The sequence below is a fragment of the Strongylocentrotus purpuratus genome, unplaced genomic scaffold (genome assembly GCF_000002235.5).
Source record: "Strongylocentrotus purpuratus isolate Spur 01 unplaced genomic scaffold, Spur_5.0 spur5_scaffold_6, whole genome shotgun sequence".
Lineage (NCBI taxonomy): Eukaryota > Metazoa > Echinodermata > Echinoidea > Camarodonta > Strongylocentrotidae > Strongylocentrotus > Strongylocentrotus purpuratus.
In genome coordinates, this window is record NW_022145612.1 from 13,085,623 (window position 1) to 13,106,743 (window position 21,121).

Sequence of the window (21,121 nt, forward strand, 5' to 3'; positions counted from 1 at the left end):
TACAACGCTCTCAAGTACGTTCCTTAAATCTAGTTTACAGGCAAAACCCTTGCCAGTCTTAATGTGTAAGAGAGTGGCTGAAATGAAATACTATGAAGACTACAAGATATACCGCACCCCATAGGCTCTGTACTTCAGGTTGCTCTGGACAAAGCCAGAGACTGGGAAAACTAGGCACAAGTCAAGGTTTTTGGAATTGTATTTATGTGTGAAATTAGAGTTTGCGTCAACAGACTACTTTGGATGCTAGTCAACATGCTGTAAACCCGATGCTGCAATAAAATGACATCTGTCAGTGGTTTCTTGGCTCGTCAAAACCAAAGTTACATTGAAAACAAACCATCGAAGAGGTCATTGTTTTCTCCTTCGTAGTTTCCCGCCGAAAGAGAGTTTGAAAGATTTCCTAAATCTAAACTTTGGCTGATCGTTCGGTTAGTGTGTCTCAAGGGACTAACTCCCGGCTGTGTGTTGTCTTCTGTACCTTCAATGACGGATGCATGGTCACTTTTTATTTCCTTGACTGAGCTGAGCGTGCACCGTAGACGTGTGTTTAAATTGAACTGAGCAGTTAAGCAAGTTCAGCAAAGAATTGCATTTTACCATATGATCAGGTTTTGCATGTAAACATAGGGTGACTTTCAAGAATTACCAAAGGACACTGAGTCTAAGAACTATCCTCCTTTTCTCGATTGGGAGACCCCCTTATTGATTGGTTGACCAATCTCGTAGCTAGCGCGGAATGTGGTTTCGATGTTATCAGGAAGACGGGATGTGGTGTCATATCTGTCTCTCATGAAATGATGCCAGTACGTTATGGATTCCGTGTAACTCATCTGGTGATACACAGAACAATAAACCTATTGATCGTTCAGACGGGGAGGACATATCTCATAAAGCTCTGGTAAGTTCAACTTTATTTTAACTCGAACATATACACAAGGATTGGAGTAAGGCCACTCCACTTCATAGTACAGTAAGTGCCGACATACCTCATAATTCACATGTTCAGGTAAAAGTTAAACCAACTTTAAAGGTGCTAAAAGGTGTTTTAAGTTGCTATTCTTTTTTTTCTTTTTTTTAATTTGTTGTACATTGTCATTATTTTGTATTTCTTTTGGTATTGAAAATATGCTTCACACCAATCAGGTTAGATCAATAAAAAAAAATATATAAACAATTGTTTAATGGGTATTGCCAGCCAGGTATAATCACCATTTATTTTAAAAACATTCCTGTTACCCTCATCTTTCAGCGACGCAGCCTTAATTGATCCGAGAGGTAATCTCTGATGATTATGATTATTGAGATAAGCCTGTTTCTCCTCGCAGAAGAAGTGCCAAACCATTGGCCGCAACCATGACTCCACAACATGATCAAAAGTTCATTTAGTACATTAACCCTCGTGTTGTAAACCCACAAACTCGAACGTTTTGTTGTTAATGTTGTTGTTGTCATTGTATGTGTGTACCTTAAGGCCCGGTCCCACTGCACTTACGGATGCAAAGAGGATGTAAAGCGTAAAAAAATCTTGCCATCCGTTGGAAAACGCTATGCTTCCGTTGTGTACTCATTGCATACGTGTTTCATACGCTCTATCCATCGAGCATCCGTCCACTGTGATTTCATCTGCGCAAAAAGTTTTGAGCTGCACAAAACTTTTAGAACGGATGAACTTCCGCCGTGTACGATGTAAATCCGCGACAAATACGAGCAACAAACGTTCTATGTCCGTTATCATCCGTTAAACGCCCGCTGTATCCTCTCTGCATCCTCTGGGCATCCTCGCAACTCACATCCGCTGCAGCTGAAAACGGAAAGAGGGAGGAGAGATAAGGTACACGGAACGTCTATATATCGTTAGTAGTACGGAAATAGAAAGGATGTAAGCGTATGCATCTCGTATATAAAATATTCAAAGCTGTCATCCACTTCCATCCGCTTTCATCTGCTAGGCTTCCGATGAACATCCGTTTAACATCCCCGCTACATACTACCCACGTCCGTTATTTTCCGTTCTGTTTTCGCAAATTTTCGCAAATTTTGTCCATTTCTGGAGCGGATGAAAACGGATGGAGCCACCCGCGAAATTTGGCTCGTCTGCTGTGTCCTTTATGCATACGTGTTGTGTCCATCGGCCAGTGGGACCGGGCCATTAACATGGGATATGGTTGTACGAGCTTGACAGGGTCATAGGGATGACACAGCTATGTTCCGCCCATGATCTACTCATTATTGATGGCAGGGGTGGCGGTGGTGGTGGTGTCGACGGAGAAGGCGTCAGCATTTAGAAATAGGGACGTTGTGTGATTATTAAGAGGGGAGGGGGAGGACAGGAGACAATGAAGTGATCTACAGGTATCTAGCAAAGTGGGTTCGTTTCAATTAGATGTATGCACTCTGCAGGACTTTTTGAGATAGTAGGACAAACTGATGATATCATAATGCGTTATGCGATATGATAATGGTTCGTTATCACGTATTACACCATACTTCCAATAGCTTGCCGTGTATTTCTAGAAGAACATTCCCCTTCCACGAAGGGATATGTATCGTATCTTTAAATATTCACCTGTCACGTATCACCTGTCTTAAGAAAGCGGAAGAAAGTTCCCCATGACACAGAAATATGAATATGGGTGAACTTGGGTGGGGGGGGGGGGGGGGTTGGGGCAGTTGGCTCAGTAGGAAGATTACCTGTCTGTCGAATCAAAACACCGTGCTTCCGAATCCACTAAACGTGCATGTCTTGACAGTGTGTGCCTCTCACATGCTCAGTAGACAAAGGCTATGGAAGAGTGGAAAACACATCGTCCCTCGGATAAGACGTTAATTGTAGGTTCCGTGACTGAAAGAGCCACTCTTTATGCACCTCAATGACCTCATGCATTCTTGGTAAAGCTTCGTAAAAAGTATTTGGGTAAAGTCAAGAGCATTCTAAGCAAATAGCAATAGAAAACAATAGTAAAGTACCACCAAAACGTGAAGTTTTAAAGGGTTCAATTCTTACATTCTACACCTTCTCCAACTTTCAGGTGCACATTTGCAGGGTACTTGGTGATGCTCCCCATGAGGTTCAATTTGAACCTTAGTCTGTCCATGGAGTCCATGTTCTGTCGAACTTTTACTCCGTTATAACATGGACTTACTAGTAAGTCCATGGTTTTAAAGGTGATTTCCGTCACCAATGAAGTGTAGACTAATAGTTGCCTGATACGCCCTTGCAGATATACACCTTGGTCTAGTAAGTCTATGGTATAATGTCAGTTTTGATTGACCCCAATGGCAAATCACTGGGGAGTGTCTTATCGGAGAATCGATCACTCCTCCTTCTTCCTGATCTACAAGTTTATGAAATTAACGACGCAGACGAACTCTTCGAAAACATGGCTAGATGCATATTGGCTATTATCCAATATTATCCAAAAACGAAGACTGCGGATGATATCACAATAGTGCAGTATCATTCAATCAACTATTTCTTTAGATAAATTAGAATGTATGGAAGTTATTTATTACTGATATCTTAAGGCATTTAAAGCAAATTTTAGTAATTTTTTGGATGAAAGATTTGTACATGTGACATGTTTTATTTAACAGCAAGTTGGCTGTCTTATTCTCTCGATGAGCTTATTACATTTTGAACACTGACCGTGCTGGTGTAATTTCCTGTATTCCGGTAGTGATGATGATAGAAACTTGTCGGAAATAATGACATCATCAAGCATCCTGAGTGCATAAGACCTGATTTTCGATACAATCAATAATATTCACCAATAAAATGTATTCAAAACACTCTGACTCACCTGTTGGTAAACAGGTCATGTTTAATAATATTTCCAGTATGCCCAGTGCTGCTTTTGTGACTAGAAAAAAAACTATCAAAAATAAAGTTAATTTGAAAAGAAAATCATGCATTGAGAAGATGGTTGTTTTGCTTTTTTAATGATATTTGATCACTTCTTGCCAAACTTTCAAAGAAGCAAACCAAGAAACAAATATGCCATTGCTATGTTCAAATTACCTACCTTCTAATTACGATCTCATTCATAATTTATCACTTAGTCATTCATGAACGTTACCATGGTAATGCTACTCTGTGCGTGAATTTCAACCGTCTGATTCATAACCATCAGGTATATAACTTAGGAGAACACTTCAAGTTCATTGTTAAGGTCATACCTAGCAAGTCTTAATCACAAAACTTTCCTTGGGTTGTGGCCAAGTGAGCTTAACGTTAATGAAACTTAAAGCCAATCATGAAATGTACTCATTTTCGGAAAGCCTCACAACTTTCTGGAAACAGTTTTTTCTTTCATTATATTGGCATTATTAATGTTTAATGTCATTGAAAGATTGAAACACAATTTCATCAATTCTATTTTAAATGGTGATGAAAACTTGAAAATGAAAGTTAAAAAGCATTACAGAAGGTTGTTAATTGGTTATCCTGTGATCTAAATTAAATTAAGTTTTGGAAACAGGTTGGCCCTTCTCCTCCTGCACTTGCGAGAACAACGCGATCACCGGCGATTTCCTCACCTGGTAGGAATCTTCTGATGTTCTTTAATTGCATCTTAATTGTTTTACTTTAACAAACTGACACAACCATCGACTCTTTCTGACGAAAACAGCCTGCCAGTATAAACGGTTTTGTATTGTACATGTTTCTAAAGTCACGTGACACGCGAAACCACGTTGATTGAGTCGAATAGCGGAAGGAGAATAATTAGTAATTTTGGTCCTAAGCTCAAAAAACCCAAACGGGGTAATCTCGGTCTCTGGAAATTGGCTACCATGGAAATGGGTAATTTTGTTGGCTTTAGAACAAATTAAGTCCTTCACTTTTCATAAATGTTCAGAATTTTGGCCACATTTATAATTTGAAATTGATGTCCTTCAAAGTAAGTGTGTAAGTGTGTTTAACAGGTTCCCTTTTCATTAATAAAATATACATTTTCACTCATGGCCATCTTATGCGCATAGTTGCATTATTAGTTTATTATCTACATGTACTACGCAATATTCGCCCTATCTCGCTTTTCATAAATGTTCAGAAATTTTGCCACATTTATAATTCGAAATTGATGTCCTTCAAATTGTACGTAAGTGTGTTTAACAGGTTCCTTTTCATCAATTAAATATACTTTTTAACTCATGGCCATCTTATGCGCATAGTTAAATTATTAGTTAATTATCTTCTACGCAGTATTCGCCCTATCCCTCTGAATTTTTTTTTTTTTTTTTTTTTTTCTTGTGATGCGTCGAGGTAATGAATCTGTAGGATCGGGCTTTTGTGGGAAGCGGCAACATACCAGCATTGACCTATCTGTTCTCAATGCAATTGGCCTGGTATTGTATCTTGTGAGCTCAACCGGAAACAATACAAAACTATACCTATCATCCCTCCCTTTACCCCACTTTTCTAAAATCCACAATCTGCTTTTCGAGTATTTTAGAACCATAGCAACAAGGTATATTCGTCGTGACGGTTACTAAGGCTTGGGTGAAGTAGCTTGCTCACTCGTCATGGGATACTAAGCATTCTACTCTCAGAGCAGCACACACCTTAGTTTCTGTTGAACCATAGATGTTGGAACTACCTGGTGCGGACTCTCCTTTAAATCCCTTGGTGAGAGTCAATCAACTCGGACGAGCAAAGAGCATCTCTAGAGTTTTATGTAAGAAGGCTTATATAAACATATTACGGAGTTAAGAATTTGGGACGTTTGCTCTATTGACGTTTTAAACTTTTGTACATATTTTCTTGGTGTCATTTAAAATGCATCTCTCTTTTATTTTCTTTGCAGGTGAAGCAAGTGATGCAAGATAAAGACAACTACGAAGAGAGAATCTAATGTAATTTGTTTACATATAAACTGAACCAAAGAAGAGACGCAATGGACTTAACGTACATTTTCAACGTATTCATGTGCATCATTTACGCAGCATCATTTCGGGTTACGGCGGACTCAAGTGAAGACGGTAGGTCGAAATACCCTTTTTCACGGTGATATAGGAAGAGACATAGAAATAAAAAGAAATTAAGAAGATGGATCAAAAGTATTTACCTGTTATACATATGACTGTCAGATAAAACTGGAAATAAAATAGAATATAGTAGCTTAATGCCGGTAATCACTGAATTAACCGAACACTTCTTGTTGGTAGCTCGTTAATGTCGCTGGAACATACAACAACATTTGCCTTTTTCTGGCACTGTCCATTGCGATACCTATTTATATTAGATCTAGGTTAATTCATGTTGGCCAGTACTATATACCGCTGGCAGACCATCATGTTCGCCAATATTCGAGTGCACCAACGTTTTTCAACTATCTTGTTTGGTAATCTTGATAACATTTAGGACCATTGGTTGAATTAAATCGTTATTGATGACGTGTTTACAGCGAGTTTACTTGCATGGTATAAAGGCAGCAAAGTATTGAAGCATATACTGGGGGTGTGGGCGCGTGCGTAAGTGTGTGTGTGTGTGTGTGTGTTTTTTTTGTGTACACGGATGCAATTCCACTGTCCTCGTGTTTATCTATTGTCATGATTGTACCTATCTCCGCTCAATTTGTTTAAAAAACGTTTTTTTTTCTCGAATAAACTCTAAATAGATTCGATTAATACATTAATTTATCTCATAATTTTACTCTATTCATAAATGCCTCATGGAACAAACAAAAATTAGAACATTTTGTAAGAAGATTTATAATAGTAGAAGTAATAGTAGTAGTAGTGGTTATTTTACCGGACTGCTAAGAGAGCATAGTAAATGCTTGTTATAAGCAGCCAGAGGATCGACGGTTTTAGGTCCTCTCCGAGAGACCTGGTAATGGGAAGTAATGCATTACCAAAGGGCACTTGCGCACCGCCTTGGTTTCGAACCCGGGTCGCCGAAATACGAGACCACTGCTCTACCAACTGAGCTATAGCGCCTTATAGATAAGATTTGTTTCCGTATCAGGCAGGCGATGAGCATGTGCCTTCAATGAAAAGAAAGGAATATCATAATAGTATTAGATTGCTCGGACTCCTGTTGTTTACCATCATACAGACAGGAGTATCGATCATTTATGGAAGTTCAATTACATATTGGCATGAATTTCTGAAACAAGGTCATTTAATAAGAAAGATAACGGATGTTCAGTTGATCACAAGGTGATTACAATCAAGCAATCATTCACTTCGTAACCATCCTCTCTCAATCTGATTCAGTTTTACCAAAGGAGTGGGGGATGCATGTTTATCAAGGAGTGCTCCGACGTATTCTCCGGTATAATTGCACCTGGATTTATTTCGTATAACAGATATACTGTAGGGTTAGGGGGAGCAATTGCGTTTTACGATAAGATTAGGTTAAGGTATAGGGTTAGGATAAGGTAACGTGTTAGGTCCAGGGTTAGTGTTATAGGAACTCGGTTTAAAAATGTAGCAGGGCAATTTTAAAGCAATTTTAGAGGTGACCATATGATTATCATAATGTATCATAATTTATTAACAATGTCGTCTTAGCAAAGTTAGCGCTCAATGAAATCAATAAAGTTCAGAAGCATTATTGAAGCAGAAAACGTAAGAAACTAAAGGTAATGTAATAGCCAAAATGCTGTCTACACAAATAATGCTCAAATGACAATGCTTTAGACATTACATTAAATCAGGTGCAGCCTCGCATGTCACTGGCAGTGGCATGCATGTGTGTCGTGTTCATGAACTAATCAAATAAAGTCGCAGAAGTCGGAGAAGTCGCAGCATTGTTTAGCAGAGATTTTGGCATTACATTTTAATCTGGAAGCGTAAATTAATAGCAAGTGGAAGTGGAACTTAGTTACATAATCAATTCTGACATGTTAGAGTATCTAATTGGATTTTTAAAACAGAATCCTGTTTTTCTCAGACGAGAATTCGTCAGGTTACATGTATATGGCATGATGCCGACGATTGTATAGAGTATGCACTTGCACTAGCACACGGTCATTGAAGTCGGTGTATGAAGAAAGATGCGACGAACAATCCGCACCTGCACTACTTTGAAAGAGATATTCATTGTACCCACCCATTTCAACACATGACAAATTGTATCCTTGTGCCGTCAGACGTGAAACGAAAATATTGTCATAACGCGCCAGAAGAATGCATATCTATTAAGATTATGAAAATATTGATAATAATTATATACAACTGTCGTTTATGTACTAGGCGGTCAAGGTTTAATATGCTTTTACAAATTATAGAGTATTATGTTAATCAAGATCATGTGGTTTGTAGGCCTATTGCTTTTCAGTATAACGCGGCGGCAATAGTGACGTAAGGGACCTCTTCATCGATTTTTTTTTTTTTTTTTTTTTTTAATTTTTAATTTTTTATATTTTTATAAAGTAATACAATACAGGCTACCGTATCCTCATATTTCGGCAGCAAATTATGATATTTCAAAGTAAAAATATACTACTACTACCGATTTCATACATATATCATAAAGCGTGTTACCGTTGACTGATCAACGCGCTTACAGTATGATTACTACCCCGGTCATAGGATTTAATACCTATTCTGCACATAAAAGCGCATATTCTACACTCCCTGGGGAGCATTGCAGATGTTACCTTTTTACTGGCGCGTTTGCATCCTAGTGGGAAGCCAATAAACACCGTGGAAAGAAGCAATGAAAATAGGATGCCTTACTCGAAGGCATGAGTGCCGTGCCGGGGCTCGAACCCACGACCTCACATTTCGTATCAAATGATTGAACCACTCAAATACGACACCTATATAAGTATTCTTTAATAACGAAATTGCAATTAATGTGGCTATGCACGGATGCATTATGGTCGCTTTGCAATGGTCGCTTTGCTTGCTCACAAAATTTTGAGAGTGCAAGTTGATTTTCAGGAAGGAGGGGCCACCCCCCCCCCCTCGTAATACTTTGAAAGTCATGTTTATGATGATGGTGACTATATGGGCATACATACCTGTTCGTGTAATTTATGTATAATGCTCATGGTACTAGTCTAAACTAACCACAACCTCGAATTAATCATCATCTCCTCTGCCGGAAATATCAAGCGCTTAATCAGTTTATTAACCATGAAGCAATTTTTGTATATATACATACATACATATGGAACGCCACATCATCTCTTTTGGGGTTATATGAGCTATATAATAGTAGATGAAATGGTGGTATCGGAAAGAGCTGAAATGGATTTCAGAAACAGCACTTTGTATCTGGAATTTGAATGATTTACCGAAATAATAGTCGATCCTCTTTTCAAATCACTAAACATTAAGTTAAACTTCAAAATTCATAATTTTGATCACAATACTATTTTCTTTTTTTTAAATACATAGACACAGGGTCACATCTGAGAAAAACCATGTTTATTACATTTTAGATAATGAAGCCTATTTTATTGTCATATCTCTTACACTTAAAGATAGCTGCGAGGACTCCAACTCATCAGATTATGAAACGTTTTGTGAACGGTACCTTGTGTTGGCAAGATGTCGGAACAACTTTGGGCCAGTGTGCGGGTCGAACGGTATCACATACAGGAGCGAGTACCAACTAGCCATATCGGCCTGCTCACACCGCAGAGATAATCCAAGCATTCAGGTCACAAGAAGAGGGTCATGCAGACGAATCCCCAGACCTCCAGGTGAGATGCACTGTGGTCTATCTTCCTACATATTAACCTGATCCCCCCAAAACAAAAATGATATGACCTTATATCTTTCAGTAAATAGAATTCAAGCTTTTTGTTGTTTCTACATTTTAAGTCGGAATGTATCGCAAAATAAAGCGAATGTTTGTAGCCCAAATTCGTCACAGAGGCCATCTATTGGATGAAAAATGGGTAATAGAAAAAGATTATTTTATTTTCTAATCTAGAAGTCAACAAAGTTCTTCCAGTCAAGCAACAACATTAAGGTATATAAGGTTCTAAATTCATTCATGGAATATATTTTGCTTATCAAACCTATCACACAGACATGGCATTCGCATGCTTTGTGATGTTCAAAGGATATAATATTATATTTGTTCCTACCAAGCTATTAACATGAATTTATTTAGGCGTTTAAGGTTAGGGTCAGTGGCGATCGACAGTCAAATTGACATGTAGATTTGAATTTTCGTCCTTCCAACTCGATCGTATCATATCCACTTCATCGTTGTTAATAACATACACTTCCCTCCTTGCATGTTGCCACCACATAACATCCCTCCGTTCTGCATCTTGATGTGCATGCAACCATAGTTGTGCCAGTCCGACCTCCACCACCTGCTCGTGACCCCTGTGCCTTCCGATGCCTGAGCGGACAGCCGTTCGTCTGTGGCAGCGACGGTGTGGTCTACGAATCCCGTTGTCATCTAAGGAGAGTTAACTGCTACCGCAACATGGGCATCACAGTCCGGAATGAAGGATTCTGTGTGAGCGAGTCAAGTCCTACAACGCCAGCACCAGCGATAAAAGTTACCACTCCTGTTGCGACGACATCTCAAGCAACAACACCTGGTATGAATACCGCATAGGGAGATGAAATAATAGAATGGGCCTACAGTTTTTGAATGTTACTACAGGGTACTTACATTATAATTAAATTTGTTTCAACTCTTGCAATGATTACTGTGATAGTCATTATAGAAAGAACTGTGTATTGTATTGCAATGAAATGAAAAAACGCACTTCTCATATTAGTCCCGGGCGTTCCTAACCAAGTTCCGTTTTTCGGGTATACTCTCGCTTCTTTGCAAATGTTTACCGTATTCTGCTGTCGAAGACCTTTTACTGAATTTCGTAAGAAAGTAGTTAATGTGAACTTTTTGTTTTCAATCTAAACTTTGATTTAGTTTCAATTTATTCCAACTTTATATGGAAACACTTTCTCCATCCCTTCGGTTACGAAGATGATGTTGAAATTGTAAACTAGAGAGAGGTCTTTTCAAGAATGCATATATTTGTTTAATTTAAAACACCCGATACTAATACTCATAAAAGAGAATGACCTGGCTCTTGCCATTTAGCCGAGTTACATGTCAATGGATTAATCATGTGCTTCTGTTTGCCTTCATGTTTCTTCCATCAATTTTCTTCTGTATACCATCTCTTTATCCTATTTTTTGTATGATGAATGTTATGTCTCTTGCATTATTCTCACAACTGTCTTTGTTGCTTGCCTCACTTTGTCTTGACTACACACTAACTAGCTGCATCTAGTTGCATAATTTATTTCAATTTCGATATTCAAAAGAATTTTTTTTTCTGCTTTTATAATAACAGTTATTGTCACTGTTAGAACAACCCAGCTACCTGTTGTTACCACAGAGTTAACAACGCCCGCTATTACGAGAAGAACGCCGAGAGATTTTGGTGGAAATAACAGTAAGTATAGTAATGTTTCCATAATTGCCTTTGGGATTCCCATTCATCAAACGCTTTTCATAGTAATTTGAAAAGTGATGAGAAAAGAAAGGAAAGGGGAGAGATGAAGAGTAAAGAAAGTGATATACATCTTAATACGGAGAGGAAAGACATGGAAACGCTCAAGGAAGAGAGACACACAGAGACAGTGCACAGAAAAGAAAGAGAGAGAGAGAGAGAGAGAGAGAGAGAGAGAGAGTTGGCGTTAGAGGAACAGTAAACAGTTTCAGCTGTTTACACTTTTTTTTCTTCATGGAATACTCTCCCCCCCCCCCCCAAAAAAAAAAAAAAAAAAAACACGCGCATCACACGTCATCTTGAAAATAGCACTTTTCGTTAAGTTAATCCAAATAAGATTGTTTTTTTAAAGTTGGAAGAACACCAACGTTTGAATACTTTGATCAATCAATTCATAGGCTGGAAAGCAAATCCTACTCACATGTTAAGTAAGGTGTTTACCGAGGTTAATGATTTTTAATAATAATTGATCAAAAGTAAAGATACCACACCCTAAATAACATTCTCTCTTCCGCTTCGGATATTTTAAGTTTGTGTTCACCTTGATTTTATGTGTTTTTATCAGTTTAATGCTAAGCTACTATCAAATAAAATATAATTATTCAATTGAATTTGTTCTGACGTCATACACCCTTGCGGAAAATCCTAAAAACAAACAATCTTTGAACAACGCACTAAACCATGCCGATTAATGTATCCCCATTTATTTTGCCACTAAATGCCTTCCAGATTCCCGCTATGTTTAACCGCATATTGGCTTGTTTCAGTTTATAATAAATTAATTGTTTTCTAATTAAGCTTCAAGCAATCTTACTTCGTCTCTTGTTTCCCCCTTAAGACTGAAAATTAATTTTCACTTTTTTCCCTTCGTACTCCTTCTTCTGCCTTGTATCTTACTTCCAACTGTTCTCTTGCCGCTAATCAACCACGCCCAACACACCCTCCAGCACCACAACCTGGTCGCGGTGACACGCCCTGCAATGACAACTGCCCAGCTGGTCCCGCTGACGGATCCGCCACCGTATGTGGTTCGAATGGCGAGACATACGAAACAGAGTGCCTTCTCCTAGTTAAACAGTGCCAAGAGGACAGGAATCTGGTTGTGTCATCCCGTGGACCGTGTCCGCTGTCCCAAAGCCAAAGGCAGTGTCCTCCTACCAGTATCTGTCCGAGGGAATACCTTCCTATCTGCGGTACAGGGAACATCACCTACCCGTCGCTGTGCCATTTCCAGATAGCCGCCTGTAAGGCAAAGGATGATACAAGAAAGGTCCTTCTTGCTGGAGAATGCCCACTAAATTCGCTAAGCTGTGAGTGTTTATCAGCTGCAGACAGGGCTCAAATTAATTTTTTGTCCACGGGGGCTCTTCCCCTCAAAAAAGAGCCCCCGTGAGCCTTCTCACGGGGGCTCTTTTAGTACTGACGGGGGCTCTTTTTTATACAAATATCCATTGAATTGGTACCTATGGTACTCCTCAATTATTTGCTATTTCATCATTATCATTTCAATCAGCATTTTCCCTCTTACAAATTTACAAGCTACATAGCTGTTACTGGCTTGTGTATACAATATATACGCATTCAACACTGATCTTTATGATGTCTTTAACGTGACATATCTTCTTCTCCTCTTGCAAACGAGAAAGAAAACGAGGTCATTAAAAGGGGTTAAGCGACAAATAATGATTGTGATTCAAATTGATGCGAATATTTGTTTGAATAAGCACTGCTATTCACCCGAATCTTCTTTGTAAAAACAACTTTTACAAATCTCAGCCATGCTTACTGAGTTGAGACGTTCCATTCAATGTAAAATACTCATTAAAGAATACACTTCTCCTAATCTGAAAGAGATCTTACAACACAGTGGCAGATTTGCATGGCTGAGATTTGTAAAAGTCGTTTTTACAAAGAAGATTCTGGTGAAAAGCATTGCTTATTCAAAAAAATCCTCGCATCGATTTGAATCACAATGACTATTTGTCGCATGATCCTTTTATTTGCAGAGGGAGAAGAAGCTATGTCACGTTAAGAAATCATAAAGATCAGTTGTATTATGCGTATATACATATGATACCAGAACAAATGTTGATTATCAGAATGTCATTTGGAATACCTCTATACAAATACCACATTGTCTTTAGCCCGTATCAGTATTAGTATGATCCAATATAAAGCTATTATTCTATATTTAATTCAGTATAATGCTTTTCCTCAAAAATAGTTTTGTTATTTTTTTAGGGTTGAGACGCTAAGAAATGGTTTCAAATGTACATTACACGAACCCTGAACCATTGCAAAACGATGGTGGCTCTCTCTCTCTCTCTCTCTCTCTCTCTCTCTCTCTTTATTTTAATCATGCATTATCAACTACATATAAAGCAGCAACCAAAAACTTAGGGTTATCTGCTTCACTTCCCCCCGCCCCCTGAAAAAAATAAAATAGATTAGTAGTCCTCCTCTCCAGCATCCACCTCCCCCCGCAGCCCAAGGGGGTCGGGGTGGGGGTGGGAGGAGGGGGTTAAACCCCCTAACCCCCCCCCCCCCGTAGATCTGCCCATGTTATCATATCATTCCACGACATCTTGTTCTCTTCATCTTCCTCTTCTTCTCAATAGGGACTTTTAGATTTGCGTGGACGTGTTACTTCCTTTTAAGGCACTGGCAGTCACATGTGACGTCCTTTTAAGCACTGGCAGTGCCTTAAAAGGAGGTCACACGTTGCAGTCCACGTTCTCAACGTGCAAATCTAAAAGTCCCTAATATTGATTTACTGGTCGAGGTTCATTATTTGCTGACAACGAAAAACTGACCATGTTTCTGCCCTTGCGCGATCGCCTCCAGCTCCAGCAGACATGGCGCGGCAGCGTGCACACGTACCGCTACTAACGGCGCAGTAGGCCTATAACCACTGCTGACGGCGGCACTGCGAGCTGAATCGGTAATAATAGGCATATAAAACGAGAAATCTTGCACGCTAATCTTAGTTCCATTTCATTGGTTTAAGGTTTGAAAATTGAAACTCAATATTGTGTTGAAGTTATAACAGAAAAGATAATCTTTATTTTATAATTCCACCGGGGCGATTTTTAATTTTGCAATCGCCCCCGTGAGCAACCTGAAGGGGGCGATTATGTAGCTCACGGGGGTTTTGAGCGCTGGCTGCAGACCAATCACGATTAATATAACTTTAAACATTTAAAACATAATAATATAACTTAAAAAAAGAGGCAAACGTCTGACAATCGAAACGTTGGAAGTTAGATACACGTATCACATCGCAGGTAGTGGTGTGTCATGAGTCAAGACATTAAGGAAGCACCAACATCATGGAGTTGGAGCAGTTTGTTCGTGGAGTTACATTCGAATTAACCAGATACTTGATTAGGTGGTACAGGAGGGGTTCGAATCCTTCCCTATTTCACTTTCCCTCGCCCATCTTCTATTTTCTCCCTTTAAAAAAATAAATCAATTATTTTGCATCTTTTCTCATCTTTTGATTTTGATTGAGGATATGCGTCTGCTATTGTGTTCTACAAATTGCAGGGCACAATTTAAAAAAGAAATAATGACTAGTATCGTACGTTGCATTGTCATTTCGTAATTGAGTCGTGGAATAAAAGGCGCATACGTGTGTATATGGCCTTCCGTTTTCATAAAAGGCCCTTTTTTGTCTAATGTCTGTGATCGAAAAAAACCAATATAATGCAATTCTGTTCTTCCCTGTGCACTAATTGTATCTGCAATTCTATCTTTAATTTCGCTCTGCTGAAAAAAACAACACTTTTATTTAGTTTTCTGGAAATGAAGATTTCTTGAAAATATTTTTAAAAAAGATTTGCCACTAATCTTTCCCCTTCTCAAATTTAACAAAGTTATGCATCTTTTCGCGTCGTTGTTTTCCCCACAAGAAAATAATCTTTTATTGCCCACTTTATGTTTTTACTAAAATCATACTTTTAATTGAATATTTAAACAAATTAACACCTTGGCGCTAACAGATTCATTTTGACGTGCTAACAATTGAACTCTTTTTATTTGGCGTTTTTTTTATGATTCATATCCCTGATGTTTACATCCTTTTTACATCCTTGTCTAAATGAAGACACTTTGTATATTTGTCTGATATTATAAACATTATTTAATATTGCCAAAATAATAAAGAAATGATAAAGAAAGAAAAAAAATCACATACAAACTTCACAATTTCAATCCATGTAATCGGATATCTTTAGTCATTACAAAATACTCTTCTTTATCAATATTTTCTTGGTTTATTATGATAGAGGATTATTGTCTCATAATAGTTTTTCTTCATGACAACATTTCTTTCCCAGCTTGCCCGACCTGTCCGCCTGAGATAAACGAGGTATGCGGGACAGATAACATGACTTACACCAGTGAATGTGTACTCAGTGAAATCTCCTGCCGTTACAACCTGCCTGATCTGATGGTGGCGCATCTTGGGCAGTGCCTCAATCAAGGTATAAACGTTGATCATCTCACGGTTCTCACCTGTGTGTTACCCTCACTTTATGATTTATGATTTATGATTTGATGAATAAGTGGACAAGATGTTTTTGTGCGAATTTACCGGTCACCCATTCCACTGTGTTTTGAGATCTGAGGATACGATCGTTAGTTAGTTTAGTTCGTAATATTTAGTTTAATAGTTAGTTAGTTTGTTAGTTATATAGTTTTAGTTGTATTGATTAAGTTTCCAAATGGTAATGTTCATGATGAATTGAATGCACTGTACATATGACATAATATCGATTAGGCCTGTGGATGTAAATGCTGGCTGATAAAGATCTTTGCAATTGGTCCAAAAGTCTAAACAAAATAAGTATTTCTCAAAATAAATGTTTATTATTCCAAAACATTACACACTTCCGTTGAACAAATTTATTCTAATATTGTATAATTGGCTATCACGTCCGATTCATTTTTGATTTTTTTTTGTTTATTCGTTTTCTTTTTTCATTAGTTTTAATACTTAGTGTTTGTTTATTTATTTATTAATTCATTATTCAGTTATTAGAGTATTGAAATTATATATATCTATTAATTTCATTAATGTATTCATTTGTTCATTTATTTATTTATCTATCCATCTATTTGTATTCTCACTTATGTAATTATGTATTTTCTTTTTTAAAACCACGTTTTCAGAATGTCCCGATACATGCGTTAATGTTATGGATCCCGTGTGTGCAAACAATGGCAAGACATATTCCTCGCTGTGCGCCCTCTCAGTTGAAACTTGCAAAGACAAGGAATCTCCCATTACTGTGGCTTACAGAGGCAGATGTTCAGGAGGTATGTTAATAATACCTCAGTTACACCAAAGAGACCGACATCCGACTGACTGCAGAACGAACTAAGTTATTACACTACCTCAAATGACCGAAAATCGGTCGTTTTGGGTTTGGTCTTGCGGTGTGACTGAGGTATATGAAAAAGGTGAAACATTTGTTTCTGCAGATAGGCGACATTTTTTATTGAACCTTTCAACAAGAAAAGGTCAATGCAAGATCAGTTATTTTTTCATAATAGGATTACAAATCAACCTAAGGTAGTGTGAGTATCCTGTATCCTTGTCGGTCACTTACTAAACTGAGCTAACATGAAAATGACGTATTACCTACAATATTACGTATTGAAATTACCCTCCGATCGAGTCGATTTGGAATACAAGATGTAGGAAGTGCCTCGGGTTGATTTTATGCGATCGTTTTAATAATGTTTGATATTATTATTATCATGATAATATTATTATTAGCATTATTATTATTATTATTATTGTCATTAACATTATCATTATTATTATGACCATCACTATTATTATCATTATTATAATTGATATCATTATTGCTATAGTTAGGCCTATCACTATTTGTTTTTAATGATTTTTTTTTCTTAATTTTATCATTGTTATTTATTCGCGTATTCATTTGACAATGAATATTTTTCATTTTTCATTTCATGTGCGTCAGTTCAGGATTCACAAAAGTGAAATTATTTCCTGTTGTCCGTAGGCATGTGGACCATGATGTTTATCATTTATTTTGATTATATATTTGTTTCCGAAATGGATGGTGGGCCAAAGTTGGGGAAAGGGGGAAGTTTCCTTTATATTTTAAGATACATCGGGTTGGATATTGATTTATGTATTATTTTGTGTTGTGTATATTTTTGTTCTCTGTCAGATTTCTGTGATGTCGTATGCCCGGACATCTATGAGCCGCTGTGTGACAACAAAGGTACGACATATCAGAATGCCTGTCAGCTATGGATCGCCATTTGTAGAGATCCCGGACTCACCAAGAAACTGGATCAAGAAGGATGCAATCTCGCTATACCGTAAACAACGGAGAGAAAAATTAGAAAAATATACATTCGTCAACTTAAAAAGTAGATTGTAGTTCTTTCTGTGTGATCATTGAGCTCTTGTGCAACAATCAGAAAGCCTGCTACTAAATGCTAATCTCTAAATGTGCAGGAGTTGGAATCCACTTACTTTAGGAGTCACACTATCGATCATCTTGATTGGAGTCGAAATCTACGCTATAAAGATAGAAATCCACTCTCTCTTTGTTTATAACTACTACTTTGGAATGCATTATTCAGCTGTATTGCTGAAATTAAATAGATTGAACTCTAATACAGATCGATCCCTATTACGGCTCTTAGAAGAATGGAATTTTACTCCCCTGCATGAAGAGAGCAGAATAGCTCCGATTAACGTCATCACATCAAAGTGAAAATCAACCGATGTGTTTATTGATTATTGTGATTTCTGAAACTGATGCTGTTTTATACGAGGACGTGTCCGAAAGCATTATTGGACAATGTACCCTAGAGTTTTTTTTATGTTTTTTAAAAAGCAGTTGGCGGTTGTGGTTTGTTTGTTTCAGACCATCATAATGTAAAGGGTACACTGCCAAAAATGATGTAATTTAAACCCATCAGCCTACTATTCTATCTTTTGGAGGGGGTGCATCAACTGTAAATACTTTTGTATCTATGGTAGTTCGATTTTTCATATTGAAATTATGGAAGTCGTTCTTCCTATTTTATTTTTGCTCTTGAAAATGTGTTTCTTAAAGCATTACTTGTATAACTTCGTTATATAACTTCGTTATTAGAAAACGGAAAGATATTTACCTTGTTTGATACGAATGATCAAGTTGACATTTTTACTTTATTTTGGAAACCGATTAAACTAGTTGAAATATATTTCGTATAGGCAATGACATAAATAGTACTAACAAATTCGAGATTTGACTTCTTCTCACAATAAGAGGACTTTTAGGATTAATTGTGTAATTTGTCCACGTCTAAAGTTAGTACTTTCGTAAGTTCGTGTTAAAATTTGACGCGGAGCAACTATCACCAGAGCATGTCAGTGTTTTAATATTTTTTGTTTAAAGGTAAGAACTTCTAAGATTGGTCCAAAATCAGTAAGAAAAAGTAAGCTTCGTCTAATCATTTTGTGACAGTTCGCCTCACGCCCTATGCACTATATTTTACACTTATTTAATATATAACATGAAATGTAAAATTAAACCTAGCATTAGGAGCATTGCTATTAGGAGCATTCAAATAATAAGTGATGAAGAACAATAGTAACCCAAAAAATTAAAATATAAAAACTATGATTTTACATCTAGAAGTAAACCAGCGTTCATTGTACATGTATATACATTTCAAAGAAAGAAGAACCTTTTAGCGTCGGAAGAAAAAAACAAATATGGTAAATAAGAGCATTTTCTTATTTTCCCATACACTTTGACATTGATGTTTGGCAACAAAGATGAATCACTGTACAGTTCTTTAGGATATCGAAACCTAATGAATGAATAAAATTCGTTTATTTTTTAACATTATAAATATTCATCGTATTTTGCGTTTCATGTTGTGCCTGTGTGGCTGTCAAAATGTATAACGTTTCACTAGTACACTAGTACTGTGCTAAAATATAAATGACTAATGCTAAAAAAATGCACGTACATGTATATGTAGAAAACTACTTCAACGATAACTATTTCATGAATATAAAGACATTCGATCGACGGACTTTCCTAAAACTTATAGTTTTTCAGCAATATCTGCATAAATCTAAATCAACAGACAGTATGGGAAATATGTCAGAGAAAAAGAAAAGAGGGTAGGGGAAACTGAACAAACAATAAATTTAGAGGGGAAAATATCGAGAGTGAGGCCGAGAGAGAGAGAAAATATGTTGAGAGAAATAACAAACGTGGCAGTAAAACAGAGCGATAGACAGTTAATAGATAAAATGGAAGTGAGGGTGTGAGCGAGACAGAGAGAGGGAGAGAGAGAAAGAGAGAGAGAGTGGGAGAGAGAAAGAAAGAGAGAGAGAGAGAGCAATACCACAAAAACACTCTGAAGCTTACCATGTTACAGAAATACGACGATCAGTTGCCTGCAGAAATACATTCATCTGACAGTGAACCTCATTGAGCAAATGAACAAGGCACAAACAATTTCGTCACGACTCTTTTCAGTTTTTGCAGGCCAAAGCTTAACGAAGTCTCCAAGTCACCAATCACGTGTCCAGGACAGTATCACGTGATCGCGGAAACGAATTCCCCGGCACATATCATCGTTAAGCATGCTGAGTGGATGATGTATGACCCTCATGATGTTTATCTACTATCTAGGGCACATTAACCTTCCCGTCGTCGCAGCGGAGGTCGCCGAAACAGATGCGGAAGATGGCGATCACATAAATGATCCAAGAAGTGTGAGTCAGAGAACATTCGAAGATCAAAGAGAAAAAGAACGCCCAGACGCTATAATGTTTTTAATCGTTATTGCTCATGAGTGTCTTAATGCAATTAGTATGCCTGATTCTTGAGAAAGCAAATAATTTGTATCTCCTGCCAAAAATGCCCTACAAAGTGATATTCTTTAAAACAAAGTAGTAGGTCAAATTTGAGGAATAGTTACGTGTCCTATCAATTTTCAGAAATTGTATTTGCATCATTTGTGACGAAAGGTTTGTGCAATAAACTTCTTTATTTCCATTGCCAATGTTGGCTGAGCACGTTGGGCATTTGTATTGCGTATTGAAAAAAAACTGTATATCTAAATATGTTTTAGTTTATAATGAAAGTTTATTAAATGAATTGAAAATATTAAGTATTAATAATCTGTATTATACTATTGTCCCCAACTCCTCTCCCTAATGTGGTAATAAAAATTACGTCAACTGTCTCAGAGTCGCTAGAAGGTTTTGAGGTGAGAGAGTAGGATTCATTTTGTTTTTCCCTGATATATTTTTCTCCTGTGGGAATCCGCTCACTCCAAAACTTAATGTGACTCGGAAACATTGTTGACAGTCGATAAAAAACTGCGTAATTTTTGTATGAAATGACATGTTACGTATTATATTCCTTCTACTGTACTACCCCTCTAACATGAAAACAAATCCTGAAAACATTCTCAAACCACAAAGATATTTGTGGTTGTTTTCTTTGAAGGCGTCAATGTGGAACACTCTCTAACAGTAAATTCTCCCAACCATTTTTGAATTTTCCCAACCTTTTTTCCATGAAAATAAGACATTAGACAGGCTTTAAAAAATATGTCAACACTTAAATGTCTGGAATGGTACGTAGAGGCAATTAATTGCTTTATGACAATTTAAA

General features: G+C 37.3%; 1 protein-coding gene across 3 annotated transcripts; it reads left to right on the forward strand.

The window, feature by feature from the left end:
* Positions 1-19,333, forward strand: LOC757294 (serine protease inhibitor dipetalogastin). 3 transcript variants are annotated; one of them, XM_011683856.2, is made up of 9 exons: positions 2-901; positions 5,808-5,982; positions 9,441-9,662; positions 10,263-10,520; positions 11,286-11,387; positions 12,392-12,754; positions 15,782-15,928; positions 16,617-16,763; positions 17,654-19,333. In XM_011683856.2, the coding sequence occupies exons 2-9, from the start codon at positions 5,898-5,900 to the stop codon at positions 17,809-17,811; spliced, it is 1,482 nt and encodes a 493-aa protein (XP_011682158.2). In that variant the 5' UTR covers positions 2-901; positions 5,808-5,897; the 3' UTR covers positions 17,812-19,333. The 3 variants fall into 3 exon arrangements, with proteins under 3 accessions (XP_011682159.2, XP_011682158.2, XP_030828528.1); XM_030972668.1 differs by lacking the exon at positions 2-901 and adding an exon at positions 5,556-5,678; XM_011683857.2 differs by lacking the exon at positions 10,263-10,520 and having other exon boundaries at positions 1-901.
* The last annotated feature ends 1,788 nt before the right edge of the window (positions 19,334-21,121 follow it).